A 16,374-nucleotide genomic window follows, 5' to 3' on the forward strand; every position below is an offset into this window, starting at 1 on the left:
CCGGAAAATGCAATGTTTGGTTGGAGTAAAACTGGTTGGTCAACGTAAAACATTTTCCTGATCAACAGAATTTTCTTTGTGTTTTCTAGAAAATGACTTACGGTCTGATTTTCCATAAGTCATTTTTCGAACTTTTCACTTCAAATAATAAATACTCAAAATAATTTTATTTTATGAATTTAATATTAATAAAGTATTTTAATATCATTTTAATCAAAATATTAATTATTAAAATATTTAAACTATATTTATTAATATTTCTAATAATATAATATTATATTTTTAATATTATAATAAAATAATCAATTACATTATAATAATAAAAGATATTATTTTAATATTTTAAAAATAATAATATTAAGTTTTATGATAAATAATATTATTTATTGTATTTAATATTTGTAATAAATAATTTTTAAAAAGCTCGTCAACTAGTGGAAAAAAATTTAAACATCTTCCAAACATCGTAAAACGTTTTCCATAAAATGTTTTTTCAGAAAAATATAATTCATTTTACGAAAAATATTTTTCCGAAAAACGTTTTCAAGAAAATATAATTCATTTTCCATAATTCAATTTTCAAAAAACCAATACCCTAAATATGTTTTTGGAAACCACTGTCAAACCTTAATTTCAATCGGACAACCTAACATGACCGGGGAAGACCTGCTTTTTCCGTTTGTTTCTTGAGCCGCCGGCGAGAACCTACCAGAAGAAACCTACAGCCTCACCTTTCCAATTCATCTGATTGGCTTCGGCCTATCCCTAATTAAAAAATTCGGAGGCTAATAACAATAATAAATTTAAAGAAGGGGACACCTCTGGTTCAGATGTACTGGCAATGGCATCAAATAAAAAGTAAAAACTCACCGCTTCCCACACCGGGAATCTATCATGTAATAAAAACCCTTAAATAATCACTTCTTATAATATTAAAATAAACAAAATAGAAAGCATGAATTGTGGAGGAGAGATACCATTTCCGAAAAGCAAAGAATAATCAGTTAAAATTTATATTTTTTATTTAAATTTATATTTTTTTATATTTTTAATAATAATATAGATTCAACTTCTTGTCTTATTAAATTAGTTTTGTTTTATTAAATCATGAATTTCATATAAAATGTTTAATGTTTTATCCTATTATATCAACTTATTCCATTCATAATAATGTAATTGAATCCATTAATCTTCAGTAAGAGGCTCTACATCTTATCTTATTAAACTAATTAATAGATACACACTTAAATGTCGGATTGAGTGTTCGATCGAATCAAGTAGAAAAACTTTGAGTTATTTAAGTCGACGAGTCTTATTTTGTTACTTGAAGTTGACTTCGAATTTTTTCGAGTCGAGTCAAAATTTTGAGTTTCTATTTAGATTTAATTATAAATATTTACAATATTATGGCATTATTTGATTATAATTTAAATGATATTTCATAATCATATGCAATATATATGTATATTTTTATATGTGATTTACATATACCATACAAAATTAAGAAACTCGACTCAAACTTGAAAAATCAATCTACTAATTACTAAAGGTTTCAAGTTATTCGGGTTGTATTTTACAACTCGATTACTCGATCTGGACTTGAAATTTTTCAGAGTATAGTTTATGAAATTATAACTCGAAATCAATTCGAGTCGAGTCGAAAAAATCGATTTTTTTTCCGAATTGAGTCGAGTTTTGTTTATCCCCACCGAAAAGTACTTGTTAAACAATTCAAGTATTCAGGTCCAAATAGAAATAAAAATAAACAAATAGACATGAACTCATCGAATGATTTCAGTAATAGACGAGAGTTTTGTTCTCCTCGAAGTGACTATAAGGTTTGGTTGCGTTGTCAATAACTAAGAAATATTCGGGAATTAAAATAAAGATTATAATTTAACAATATATAATATAATTAAGTCAAATAAATAGATAAGTTTATGTTCAAATTTCATATAGATAAAAAAGAATACGTGTAATATGGGGTGATCTGTAATAAGGGAAGGAGTGATGGGGGGTAAAGGCAAATGGGGGAGAAACGCATCGCACGTTCTTACCTTAGCGCCTTATAAAATGCGGGGCCCTCTGACAGCTGTTCCAATGTGGTGCTGTCCTGTCCTCCCTCCCATATTTGCCCCCCAAATTATTACATTATTTATAATAATAATATTAATGTAATTAATTATTCCTCCAAATAAATAAACATAAAGGTAGCTTATGGAGGGAGATTAGTATCTAACCAGCAAATAATTAAGCAGATATTTGGGGTTCACGTACTTAAATGGGAACAGGGGATTCTTAATTTTGTTACTAATTATTTATTTATTTGTTAATTATATAAAAGCAATGGCCCCCATCACATGCAACTTAGTATGACGGGACCCACAAGTTTTGTTTAACTAATGTAAGATAAATATAAACAAAATACATCCCTCGGTAGATCTATTTCCTTGTTTTAAAATGGATAAGTTCTAAATTTCATCACTATATTATTTCTCACTTTTATTGTAGTTACCAAAGTTTATTACTTTTCAATTTACTCATATTTTAGTCACCTTACCTTTAAATATTCAATGACATTATGACCATATGTTTTTCAAATTATGAAATTATCCTAAAACGTTCCTCGTTTTTTTGTGTGAAAAAATATCGGGTTTCTAATACCCTTTAATTTCTTGATGATGAAGTATATTTTTCTAAATCATGTATATCTTGATTACACATTGGTAGATAAATATTATAGACGATAATTATTTCTAGTTTTATGACTTTTGGGATTGAAGTTTAATTTTGTGAGTTTTAAAGTGGTTTAGGTAAAACCTAAATAGATTAATAAGAGACGATGAGGCGAGTTCATCGATATCTTCAGTCATCGTAGAAGATCCCAAAGAATGATAATTGTAGCTCTATCGTAAGACAAATAAAATTATAAAACTTTCATCTTTAGGGAAAGAAGATAAAAATAGAAAGAAACGAAACTAATATGGATGACATGTGGATGTCATGTCAACAAAAATCAGTCAACATTGCTACCATATCAATATTTCATTTCTGATTTAACGTCCGAGTGATCAAACTAGGAGCACTAAAGATCAATGAGTAAATTAAAAATTTTAAAATTTAGTAACTAAAATAGGAGTAAAAAGAAAATTAAGTGATGAAATTTATCATTTATCATTTTTAAAAATACAACAATAAATAAAAAATAAAATATTTTTTATTAATTTCTGATTCTAATATTCGTAACAATATTATATTAAGACTAATAAATAAAATTTAATTCATATGGATTAATGCATAAGAAGCATTGAGTAATAAAAGTTTAAATTAAAAGTAGAAGAAATAATGGGAGGGAGGGGGGCAAAAAGTGATTTTTAACAATTATTAGGTGCAAAGTGAAAGCGGCTGACAACAAAGCGCTCTCCTTTCTTTCGAGCGTCTGTTTTATCATTTCACCGTCTTCTTTCTTCATCATCTTGTTCTATCTCAACCTCTCTCTTAATCATCCTCATAATCCTCAATCTCCTTCCATTTTTTATCTTAAAATTTCTCTATCTCTTTGCTTTTTTATTCTGCGTAAAAGTTGCAGAGTGCAGCTGTTGCTGTTAATGATTATGCCCTTCTGTTATTTCCTTGTTTCTTCAATTTTCCCGGAGACAAAAGCTTTTACTTTATAAGGGATGCACTAACTCGTAGGAATACTCTTCCTGCCTTTCAATCTTTCCAGTTGTCTTCTCTTTCTCCTTTTTTTTCTTTTAGATATAAAAATGAAATCTTGAATCGTAGTTAACATCACCCCATACTGTTTTGTTTAATTTCTCTTTATCGTTTCAATTATTAGTCCCCCTCCCATTTTCTCTTTGTTTTTTTTTTCAATATACCCAGAGAGCATCGCAGCTGCGTGGAGGAGGAGGGAGGAGATTGGGTTTGGGCTATCCAAGTCAACTGAATTCTGTATACTGCCATTGATGAGGAGGAGGAGGAGGAGATCTTGATGCACCATTGATAACAGCCAAAGAAGAAGAAGAAGGTTATTGTTTCTGATACGGGGAGATGCAGCAAGAAGGCGGTGGTGGAGGAGGAAGGCAGCAAGCTCAATATGGGGAGATGAGTGGTGCTCCGACGACTGGTGGTGCAGTAAGCGACGCGTCGGAGCTGTTAGTGGAAGCGGCATCACCTATAAGTAGTAGACCGCCAGCTGCTGGTGGGAATTTAGATGAGTTGGGACTAGGCGATCGTGGAGGAGGAGGTGGCGGTGGTGCCGCAAGCGGAAACCGGTGGCCACGTCAAGAGACTCTAGCTCTTCTAAAGATTAGATCCGATATGGATGCTACTTTCCGTGATGCCTCCGTCAAGGGCCCCCTTTGGGAAGATGTTTCCAGGTAAAGTGAAAAACCAATCACATAGTCATCGTTTCCCCTTTTCTTTTAAACACAAGTAAATTCAACAGCCCGTAAAAAAATTATAATCATCGTCATCAGCAAGCATGAATTCATAACAAGCATGCTGCTGAAATACTCGTGGGAATGGAGTTTTTGTTGTTGTTGTTCTTTTCTCTCTCTCTCTCTCTCTCTCTCTCTCTCTCTCAATCTGAAAGCACGCACGCACATGGCTTCTATCTGTTTCCATCACGACTCTCGAGCTGGTGGCATCTTCTTTCTTACAATTAAGAAATGGACCAGATCCACTGCAACTACTCTAACCCAATCCCGAGAGGAATTCTTTTTTTATTTACAAAAACAAATTCTTAATTAAACGCCATGAAAGGGAGAGCATGCTTCATCAGTCAGCTCTTTTTATTCCTTCTTTTGCTATGGGTTTTCTCTCCTTTTTCACATCAATAATAAAAGGTTTTCATTGCTTATGACTGTGGACAGTATAGATGCATATATATATATATATATATATATATAATTTCTTGTTCAATGTTGATTCAAGTATAAATGATTATGTGAGATTATAATAACGAGAGGTATGATTTGCAGGAAGCTGGCGGAGCTGGGTTATAAAAGGAGTGCCAAAAAGTGTAGGGAAAAGTTCGAGAACGTCCACAAGTACTACAAGCGAACAAAAGAAGCTCGAGCTGGACGTCAAGATGGTAAGAGTTACAAGTTCTTCAGCCAGTTAGAGGCTCTTCATACAACTTCCGCCACCGCTCCTCCCAACGTTACACCTGCCATTGTCGCTACAGCCGCAAGCTTGGACGTGGCTCCCGTTTCAGTTGGGATCCCCATGCCCGTTTCTTCCGCCAGAATTCCACCTACAACGGCTACAATGTCTTCTTCTTTTCTAGTCCTTCCTGGATCCGCTCCTGCGCCAGTTCCGATGCAAGCGTCAGCTCCAGTCACGGCGTCCGTACCTCCTATTGTCACCACCACCACAGCCGTTCCATTTGGTATTAGTTTCTCTTCTAACAGCTCTACCTTTTCTCAAGGCTTTGACGATGATGACGACGAAGAAGATGACGTTGGAGTTGGAGGAGAACCGTCGAGCATGGCTGGCACTAGCCGTAAACGCAAAAGATCGTCTTCAACGAGGAGGAAGATGGAATTCTTCGAGGATCTGATGAAACAAGTCATGCAGAAACAAGAAGCCATGCAGCGAAGGTTTCTGGAAGTCATAGAGAAGAGAGAGCAAGATAGGACGGTGAGAGAAGAAGCTTGGAAAAGACAAGAGATGGCAAGGTTAGCTGGAGAACATGAACTCTTGGCTCAAGAACGTGCCATGGCCTCTTCAAGGGATGCTGCCATAATTTCCTTTCTTCAGAAGAGTACTAATCATACCATACAGTTACCAGCAACAACTGTTACTATCCCCGCTGCTCCACCACCGCCACCATCGCCTCCACCAACACAGCCAGATGCCCCTATTCCTACAGTAGCTCCACCGTCGCATCAGCCACTGTCATTACCGCAGCAGCAGCCAGAACAACTGCAGCAAATGTCACATGCATTACACATCCAACACCAGCAGCAGCAACAACAACAACCACCACCGTCACATGCATTGCACATTCAATACCAGCAACATCAACTTCAGGCGATTTCTTCTGAGGTAGTAATGGCTATCCCGGAGCAGCAGGTGCCACCCCAGGAGATTGGTGGGATCGGGAGCATGGAGCCTGCATCGTCAAGATGGCCTAAAGCTGAAGTTCTTGTACTTATAAACCTTAGGAGCGGGCTTGAAGCCAGGTACCAGGAGGCTGTGCCTAAAGGACCCCTTTGGGAAGAAATCTCCGCTGGTATGTCCAGGATGGGGTACAAGAGAAGCGCCAAACGATGCAAGGAAAAATGGGAGAACATCAACAAGTACTTCAAAAAGGTCAAAGAAAGTAACAAAAAACGTCCCGAGGATGCCAAAACATGTCCCTATTTTCACCAGCTCGATGCCCTTTACCGTAAGAAAATACTTGGAGGTGGGACTAGCAGTGGCAGCTTTAGTGACCACAATAGAACCGAAGAAGAATCGTCGCGGCAGCATCAAGACACTAAGGACCCCCCACAGAGCACGGCAGCCCCGACACAATTCGATAACGAAACGGAACCTAATGCTGATGGAGTTTCAAAGAAGGTAAATTTATTTGTTTATATTAATGAGTAATTCCCATTGGATTTTGATGAAAGCATTTTCATTTGATGGTATTGATGAATTGTTGGGCTGGCATTGAAGCCAGTAGACACTGTGAGGGAGCTGATGGGGGAGCAAGGGGAAGGTTTGCAGTTGCATCAACAACACCATCAAGTACAATCCTTTTTGGTGGATGGATATGACAAGATTCATGAAGCTGATAGCGATAACATGGATGACGAGGTAGATGAAGACGACGGCGAAGAATCGGAAGAAGAGTCAAAGATGGACTATAAGATAGAATTTCAGAAACAGAATTCAAGTACTCCTAATGGAGGAGGGAATGGGGCAGGCGCACCCTCCTTTTTCACCATGGTCCAATAACAATTGCAGCTCCCTACACCATTCATTACAAGAGTAAAATGTACCATATGTACCCATGTGTGTTAACAGTTATTTCATTCTCCCACTTACCCTTCCTTTCAAATTCAAATTACCTTCAATAAATCGCCTTCTTCATTGTTTTCTTCAAAGTAGCTGACATCGGCAGGCGAGTTGCAGTTGCATTTCATGCTCCAATTTATTGATTTGTTGGTGAATAAGAACTCCCGTTTCGAAGGATCCGGGATGAAAGATCGTATCGAGGGATTCAAGAAAGAAGAAATAAGCTTTGGGTAAATTACCAGCAGCAGCAGCAGCATCAGCATCAACACCACCCAAACAAAGCATAGAGAGATTACAGAAGCATGCATGCATGCATGCATGGATGCGTTGTGCAGACAGATCTCTCCTACTTTGTCTGGTTTAGGTTAAGAAATTCATGTAAGAATCATATTTATTCCATGGTTAGAAAAATTCTTTCTTTTCATTGTCATCAGTTTTCTTTTGTCATCAAGTTCTTCATCTGTATCCAGATTTTAAGTTTTTAACAAAGGGTATTGTCGTTTTCATCCATCGTCATCACCTACAAACAAAGGAAACAGTTCCTTCAACTTCAACTTCAACTTCAAGGTCCTTACCCTAAAAATATTAAAAATAATCAGAAAAAAATATTGAAATGTTCATAAGGAGACAATCTTAACGAACTGAAAGCAACATTAATAACCCAACTACTGCTATCCATTTGAAATATCAACTTAGTGATGTCGGTCATAAAAAGAATATTTTTCTATTTAAAAGATTATCTTATATATGATTATCTAAGATTATATGATATATATTTATAAAGGGAATGTCGAGACGACCATACCACTAAAAAACGACTATGCAAAGGTTGAATTTGAGATTGATTCGAATCAGAGTCGAGAAGAAAAAGAAAAGAAGATAGAAATATTTGATGATGATTGAAGGTGAAGATAGATATGCCCCAACCATGTGCATGTAATTTTACTGCCACCACAGACTTCCCCTACTTGTTCTCCCCCATTTGCCTTTTTCCATTCTCCATCCATCTTTGTCGACTTACTGCATGTGCCACTGTTCTTATAAAAGCAATGATTGTACATTATAATATTTAGGTATATCAATACGTATAGTATTAATGACGTTACCTGGCCCTGCACTGCTAAATGGGGGTGATCCATAACAGTACATATCATGAATTAATAATGACATTTGTATATTGATAAAACAGAAAAAAAAAACTACTGTAAGCTGTAGTTCCACATCAGCACATGTGGTGTGGGTGGCAAAATATAGGTGGCTTCGGTTGGTGGCTACATTTAAAGATTAAATATACTGCTCTTCAATAAAAATTAGCTGACCCTATTCCCCTATATAATGGGTAAGGGAAGATATGATAGTAGGCTGCCCCCAACACCAGGTTAAGAGCAGCTTCCGTGAGAGACCTCTGGCAGTCAGAATTATGAATTGCCCACAATAAGACTCGATCCCACGACCACAATGTTAAGAGCCTTGCGCTTTACCAACTGAGCTGGACAAACAATTTAAAGATTAAATATACGGATTTAAGATCGTTGAATGTATATAAATAAAAGTTATAACTAATAATATATAAAAAATGAGAAGATATTTATAGAAAAAGAGTTAATATTATCCTTCTATTTTCATTTGTCAAATTGTCCTAAATCTATATAAATTTAAAAAATTTGTACATTCTTACCATATATGTTTATAGGTAAATCAAATTCAAGGACAAATTGAATATACGACGACCTCCTGATAGATATAAACGAGTGATTTTTTTTTGAATTATTCAAGTTGATGAGTATAGTTTATTTATTTAAATAGATTCTTTATGAAATTAAAATTGTTTCGAATCGAATATATTTATTTTAATTTTATTCAAAATTAATTATAATTATTTATAATAGTACGAAAGAGTTTGGTTCAATTTAAACAATTCCATATAACTATATACCTACATATACATGGCTAGGATTTGCTTACATTGCGTAGAACTTTTTCTATTTTACACCTTTTATGATAGTTAGATGGGAGAAAATTAAATACTGAGATTAACATTAGGAAATGAGAATATAATCACTGGAAAAAACGAGTAAATCTCAACATTTGATTTTCTCTCGTCCAACGATCCTAAAAGAGTTTTTATAGTTCTTTATATTCTTTTCCACATGTATAAGTAAGATTTGTAAAGTTATTTAATAAATTAAATATCATCTAAATCACATACTTATAGTGTTATCTTATAGAGAAATGGTTTTGAGGATAAAATATTGACGAGAATATAAAAAACTATAAAACACAAAATGAATAATTTAAGTCGGAGGAGCAAACTGAATATAATATAAAGTTAAGTGATTAATTTAAAAAAATAAAATTTGTTGTCAAAAAAGAATAATTAAAGTTACATGTGTATTCTATAGTGAAGGAGAAAGATATAACATAAATTTGATTAAAATAAACTTAAAACACAAAACGAACCGAAGAAACAAAAAGATCAGATCACAAAACATCGAATTCAAAATTTTCAATTATTCAAAATTTTAAAATTCCATTAATTCGAGAGAGATAGAAAGGAAGGAGACATACATTGATGCAACCATCAAATCTCCCACCAAGCGATCATCCATTTCCGTTTAACATTGCTCTGGGGAATCAAGAGGAAAAGATTAGGGGTAAGCACATGGAAACGGGGACAAGTGAACATGAACCATGCGCATGCTCTACTAACATCTGTCCCCCTCTTCCCACTAATACATTGTTAGGCTCTCTCTCTCTCTCTCTCTGTCTTTTATTTAGAATAACAAATATTTCATTTGATGAAAATTTTAGATTTTTGATGCGAAATCTCTCTAATTAAGCTCACAATCATCTACTAATCATTAGGTAAATGAATACAGCTCTCCATCATGGCCGAATGGACCGAGAGGTGAATGGGACAATCGTTCCCTTAAAAATTTATAATTATTATATATTTTAAATTCATCCTAATCCGTAAGATTAATAACTCTAATTAACTTTTAACATTAATATTTTTTTATCAATTTCACCCTTATCAATAAGATTAATAACTCTAATCTAGTACTTAGTAACATATTCTTTAATTTTATCAAATATCAACCAATAAAATACTATCTCAATACATCTAGATATTTTATTTTATAAATACGAGATGAATACACTATAATATTTATTCAATGACTCTTAATCATTTTACGATAAACACTCGTATTTATGTCTCTAAACTATTTCTCTCATTTCAAATTATATTATGTTGGGCTTTTTAGAAGCTCAAATTGACAACAGGAACAGTTTGCAAAGAGAGATCGGAACGGTTTTGTTTTAGGGAGCAAGGAGATTGAAAGATAGAGAATTGCACAACGATTTATAGTGGTTCGACTTTCTCAACCAAAGTCTACGTCCACTACCTTAGCTCCTCACCAAGGATTTTCCAACAAATTCACTAATTTGTTCTTTCTTTTGAGGATAAAGAGTAACCTTACAAACTTCCTAGTTTTTCCTGGCTAAACTAGAACATTTCCCTTTACAAAAGGATAAGAAATGTAAACAATAACACCTCTCTAAGGTAGGTGTTTACAAGAATTAAGCTCACAAGAACAAAAATATTTACAAGAGAAAGATGAAATAAGAATAAAAAACTCTTCTCTTGTGTTTGATTGCTTGGATAGTTGTTCTCTTTCTTCTTCAAGTGTCCTTAGCTCGTATTTATAGCTTTGAATGTGTTTGAAGTCGTATATAATCGTTGGTGATGTTTTGGAGTCGTTTGGGGATGAGAAACAATTAATAAAACAGCTTGGTGCGTGGGGGGAATCGGTACCCCCTCATGGGGAATCGGTTCCCTAAGTGTAAAATTCAAATATTTCGACCGTTAAACAGGGGGAATCGGTACCCCCTAGGGGGAATCGATTCCCTCCGAGCATACTGGAATTTTTCGGAGCCAAACCATTCAGGGGGAAATCGGTACCCCCTTGGGGGGGAATCGGTTTCCTCTGAGCAATCTGTAATTTTTGGCTTTGAGATGGTTCGAAATATTTTGTAAAATCGTTTTGAAATTATTTTAAGATTAAAACTTAATTTTACACTTGAGTAAGGATTAAAAATGACATTTGAAAGATTTGGAGTATTATTTTGATATTCGAATAATTATATCGAATATACTTAGAAAATCTTTTTGGAAAATCTTAAAACTCATTTAACTTATTTTGTTATATCAAAATATCAAAATGTTTTCAACATATTATCATTATAAATTAATTCATAAACTTTCAAATATTTTAATTTCATCATCAAACTATGATTCTTATTCTAAATTGATCCTCAATTTTTTTAATATTTTAAGTTTATCCCTAAATTTATCCAAATATGTAATTAGTTTCAACCATGGGTTTAACATATATATTTTTTTCAAACATATAATGATATAGTTTAGCCTAACAATTCTATTAACATGAGATGTGACCGGTACAGACCTATAGTTTGTGATGAAGTTGAAATGTTCAACAATTTGAGGATCGATTTAAAAGGAGACTCATAATTTTTTGATGCTAAAAAATGTTCAAAAGTGTAAGGACATGTGACATAATTAACTCTGTTAAATATCATTTATTACCTCATCTCTTACTATAATAAAAGAAAATGCAACCTAAATGCAGCCAATTATGTATAATGGAAAATACATCTGTCAACCCGAAACTTCTATGGACCAAAAATACATACCCAGCAGATAAGTAGTGGCAAAATGAAAAATATAGAAGACAACTCAAAAGATTTGATTAAGCTGCCCCACCCCTATGTGCTTGTGTGTATTAATTAATTAAGGGTAAATTACACATTTAGTACATAAATTATTATTTTTTATCCGTTTTAGTACTCGAATTTTTAATTTTTTTAATATCATACCTAACGTTTGATTTTCATTTTATTTTAGTGTCCGCCGTTAAAACTTAATGCTTTTAGTACCTAAACTTTTAAAAAAATTAAAACTTAATGTTAAATTTTAAACGGGTATATTAAAATGAAACAAAATCTAAAGTTTTTAAAGGCGATATACTAAAATAAAACAAAAACTGAACTTTTATGTATGATTTTGAGGAAAAAAAATTAAGTATTAAAACGACCAGAATTGATAGTTTATATATTAAACCCTTTTACCTATTAATTAATCATTTAATGTACTTTTACGTATAACGTACATTATACAATATTCCATCTCAATATGATGAGTAATGGAACAGTGATGTGACATGTGAATTAATGATTAACACGACCTTTCTCAAGTCATTGCCATTTGTACAAGATTTCATCGCCAATATAACCATAATATTAACCATCGACCGGGTCGATAGGTAATATTAGGGGTGTTCATTCGGTTAAATCAATAGTTGATCGAACCGAATTATCATTAATCGAATTAATCAACTTAAAGGGAGGGAATGGCGTCATCGGTGGGGGTCTGTTGGTATTGTGAAGGAGGTGGGTTCGAATGTTCAACGCTTCAAGGTCGGCGATCCGGTTGAAGTGGGAACTTATATCAACTCATGCAGGGATTGTGAGTATTGCAATGATGCCTGGGAAATTCATTGTGATAAAGGGACTCTTTTCACGTTTAATGCTGTTGATGCGGATGGAACTGTCACAAAAGGCGGATATTCTAGCTCTATTGTTGTCCATGAAAGGTAAGCATTTCATGCTATTATATGTCTGTAATTCTTGCTTTGCAGGTTATTAGAGATTCACCAATAAATGAGTTTTCATTGCATGAAGCTGAATCGTTAGCTTTGTTGTTGAATCACACAGGTACTGCTTCAAAATACCAAGCGACTATCCTCTGGCTTCAGCAGCACCTCTGCTTTGTGCTGGGGTCACTGTTTATACACCAATGATCCTCCATAACATGAACCAACCCCGAAAATCTTTAGGAGTGATCAGGCTCGGCGGTCTCGATCACATGGCGGTGAAGTTGCAAGGCTTTTGGGTTGAATGTAACGGTTCTTAGCACAAGCATATCTAAGAAAGAAGAGGCCCTGAGCCTGCTTGGTGCAGACAAATTTGTCGTCTCTTCTGATCAAAGGCAGATAAGGGTAAAAGATTTAAGAATTGACAACATCTTAGAAGTTAATATTTATAATGAATTCACAACCATTGACCTTAATGGAGTTTATGGTTTTTGTGTGCAAAGCCTGTCAAGATCATTGGACTTTATAATTGACACTGCATCTGGCAATCATCCATTTGATCCTTACATGTCACTTCTGAGGCCTGCAGGTGTTTATGCCCTTTCTGGGTTCCCAAGTGAAGTCAGATTCAGCCCTGGAACCCTTAATCTGCGTACAGACCACTACTTGATATTCTGTGTTGATTTCCTTGTTCTTAGGGATGGCTATTTTATCTGAATCCAATGGATTTCAGCCCGATCCAATCAGATTGATGTTTTATCAGATCAGAGTTTGATCAAGTTTGGATTTAGGATAAAAAAAATCTGACCTGACATAATTATAAAAATGAATATATATGTATCAGGTCAAGTCGGATACGAGTTTTGACCTAAAAATCAGATTAAGTTTTGAGTTGGATAGAACCTTCGAACCCAACTAATGACTATAGCTACTTGTTCTCACTTGATCAATTGCAAAACTAAGTTGCTTGAATTGACCATTTGGCTGGCAGGTATGAGAACTTCCACAGGAAGCGTGACAGGGGGAACAAATATAACTCAAGAGATGATAGTCTTTTGTGCTGCTAAAAAAATTTACCCACAGATGGAGGTAATACCAATCCAGTATGCAACTGAAGCTCTTGAAAGGCTGATAAAGAGGGATGTTAAGTACCGCTTTGTCATCGACATCGAGAACTCCCTGTAATACACTGAACGTACCATGACCTGCGTTGATCTTGCATGGCGGGCTTCCACTTCAAATATTTGCTGAATAAATGGCACATCGATATTGTCACTGAAGATAAACTGTGTTAATTGTTATGTAGTCTTGAGTTTGATCGAGATAGTTACTGTTGAATTCTAATAGACCTTTTCGGGTTAATTTTGTGGTAAAAGCTGATTTACTTTGCTCAACGTATCTTCATCCATTTCATTTAGTAACAAAGACAGCAGAAAATAAAAATTTTCCAAATTGATAAAGACAACATCCTTTTACTCGGCATCTGTAATCCAGGGAAATAAGGTAAAACAACGAAAACTAAGGTACCAAGATACTACTAAGGCATTGAAATAAAGCAGTACCCCAAAAATTCTACTGGAGATAATAATCATAATCATTCCTAACATAGATACCATCAAGGAACTTCCTAATATCCTTGTTCTTCACATGGCATTTCTGTTCAAAATGAAGGTTTTTACAGTCCGGTTATGGAACATGGTGCAAGAGTGGTTAAACATCTTAAACAAGAGAGTACCTGATTTATCAAAGCCGCTGATCGTGACACAAGTTCGATATCATTACCATCCAAAACGATCTCATCCTTAACCTTCTTGGATCGAATAATGGAAACCCCTTCCAACATATCCACCTTACGCAACTAATGTTCGCCAACAGAAGAACAAAGTCATATAAATAATAATGTCAAAGAAAAACCAGAAACATCTTGAACACCTAAATCAATATTGGATAACACCTAAAACTGATGGTTGCCCGTTTCTATACATCAGTAAACAAAGTCGATAAGAATTTCAATTTTCAATCAACAGTGTTGACATTAAGCACGAGAATCACACATGAATCGGTTCTATAATAAAATTAAAGCAAGCGAAAACGACAAAGATGGTAAATTTCATTAAGTTAGCAGGTATCCAAAATGACAAGCTTCTAGGATAGCTGATGGGAATATGCCATTTCAAAAAGCTGTAATAGAAAGCCATACATAAACTTAAGAAACATTAAACCCTAAAATTGAAGTCAATAAATAGAGATTGGCTATTCAAAAATGAATCTACAGCAATAATCAGTGTTGGATTCATAATAAAGGAAGGAATGTGAGAGAGAATGGTGACCTTCTTCTCGCCGAGGAAGATACGGATCTCGATGGATATGTTGCCGTTAGTGATGGAGGCGTTGATGGGAGAAAATTATTACGTAGTTTTTTCAAATAATAATTTTTATTTAAATTAATCATATTAACGTAATAAGTTCTAATAAAATATAATTTTTATTTGATTTGATCGGAATTTTTTTTTAATAAAAAATATTTTTTAAAACTTATCACATCAGTGCGATGAATTTTAAGTTATTATAATAAATATCGTAGATCCGTAAATAATTTGTTTTGTGCTATGTTAGACTAAATAATTAAACTGCTTTTCCTAATGGGCCAAAAATACCCTCTAAATCAAGTCATTAGGGTTTTGCGCTTGAAACATAGCATGTCATTTGATTCATTAATGGGTAACTACATGTTTAGCCACCCAACTTTCAATATTTTTATGTTTGGCTATTTAACTTTTCAATATTTTAATATTATTGCTAAACTTTCAATTGTTGATTATTTCGATCACTAGTTAAGTGCTTAATGGAAACACCAAAACATTGAGTTTGGGTCCTTTTTTTTATGAAATTGGCTAAAAGTTTTAACCTTTTTATTCTCCATGGCTGACATCCTTCTTCACCACTCATCTATCGTTAACCATCATTTACAATGTAATTCTACTAAAATATTCTCATTCCTCCCCTCTTTCTTTTTCTCAGTTTGATTTTTCTTGAAATAGAAAAAATCAAATTAAAGCTTTAATTTTATCTTAATCTGATTTGTAATATCCATTGTATGATCAATGTAAAAATCGAAATATATTGCTTTTCTTCTTGTTCTGGATTTCTCCACCATTCGAATTCGAAAGAAAATGCTTCGGTGTCGATGAATCAAAGAGTCTAAAAATATGAGTTCTAGTTTTTCTTTTTGCATAAATTTATTTGAGAAAATATTAATCAAATTAAAAATTAAGAATCAGACCATCAAAAAGAAAATAATTCAAAAGTTTAGTGATAAAATTAACAAATTGAAATTTAGATGACCAAAATAAAAACACTTTAGTGATTGCATCAAATTGGGGTTCAATGGCATCAGCCTGTCCAAAACCAAGCGTCATCTATGGTAAGTGTCACACGTTGGAGAAGTAAGGATCATCGATTTCGTTCCCGGTGGAGTAGGCAGACTGAACTCCAAGTTGGCCTGTATAATATGGCCACCTTGGGATCCCTACCTGTATGTTTCCTCTGCTTGATTGATGTCGGCCAACCGCAGCAGATTCATCGTCGTTAATACTACAATTCGTTCATTTTCCATCTTATAAATTGTACAACTTTCACCAGTTAACTATTCTTGACCTTCCCTTTGCATAAGTTCCTCGACAACATC

General features: G+C 34.1%; 2 protein-coding genes and 1 pseudogene across 2 annotated transcripts; 2 read left to right on the forward strand and 1 right to left on the reverse strand.

Moving 5' to 3' along the window:
- The first annotated feature begins 3,398 nt into the window (after positions 1-3,398).
- On the forward strand, positions 3,399-7,036 carry LOC120186830 (trihelix transcription factor GTL1-like). The gene is made up of 3 exons (XM_039190667.1): positions 3,399-4,382; positions 4,986-6,570; positions 6,670-7,036. The coding sequence occupies exons 1-3, from the start codon at positions 4,054-4,056 to the stop codon at positions 6,949-6,951; spliced, it is 2,196 nt and encodes a 731-aa protein (XP_039046598.1). The 5' UTR covers positions 3,399-4,053; the 3' UTR covers positions 6,952-7,036.
- A 2,547-nt stretch (positions 7,037-9,583) lies between these two features.
- On the forward strand, positions 9,584-13,871 carry LOC120186932 (annotated as a pseudogene).
- Positions 13,872-14,179: 308 nt separating this feature from the next.
- Positions 14,180-15,085, reverse strand: LOC120186933 (60S ribosomal protein L9-like; the record flags this gene model as incomplete). The annotated part of the gene is made up of 3 exons (XM_039190753.1): positions 14,180-14,342; positions 14,422-14,544; positions 15,017-15,085. Coding segments are annotated over 3 exons (276 nt in total), but the record flags the coding sequence as incomplete, so codon positions are not given.
- Between the last annotated feature and the right edge of the window lie 1,289 nt (positions 15,086-16,374).

The sequence above is a fragment of the Hibiscus syriacus genome, unplaced genomic scaffold (genome assembly GCF_006381635.1).
Source record: "Hibiscus syriacus cultivar Baekdansim isolate YM2019G1 unplaced genomic scaffold, ASM638163v2 tig00113721_pilon, whole genome shotgun sequence".
NCBI lineage: Eukaryota > Viridiplantae > Streptophyta > Magnoliopsida > Malvales > Malvaceae > Hibiscus > Hibiscus syriacus.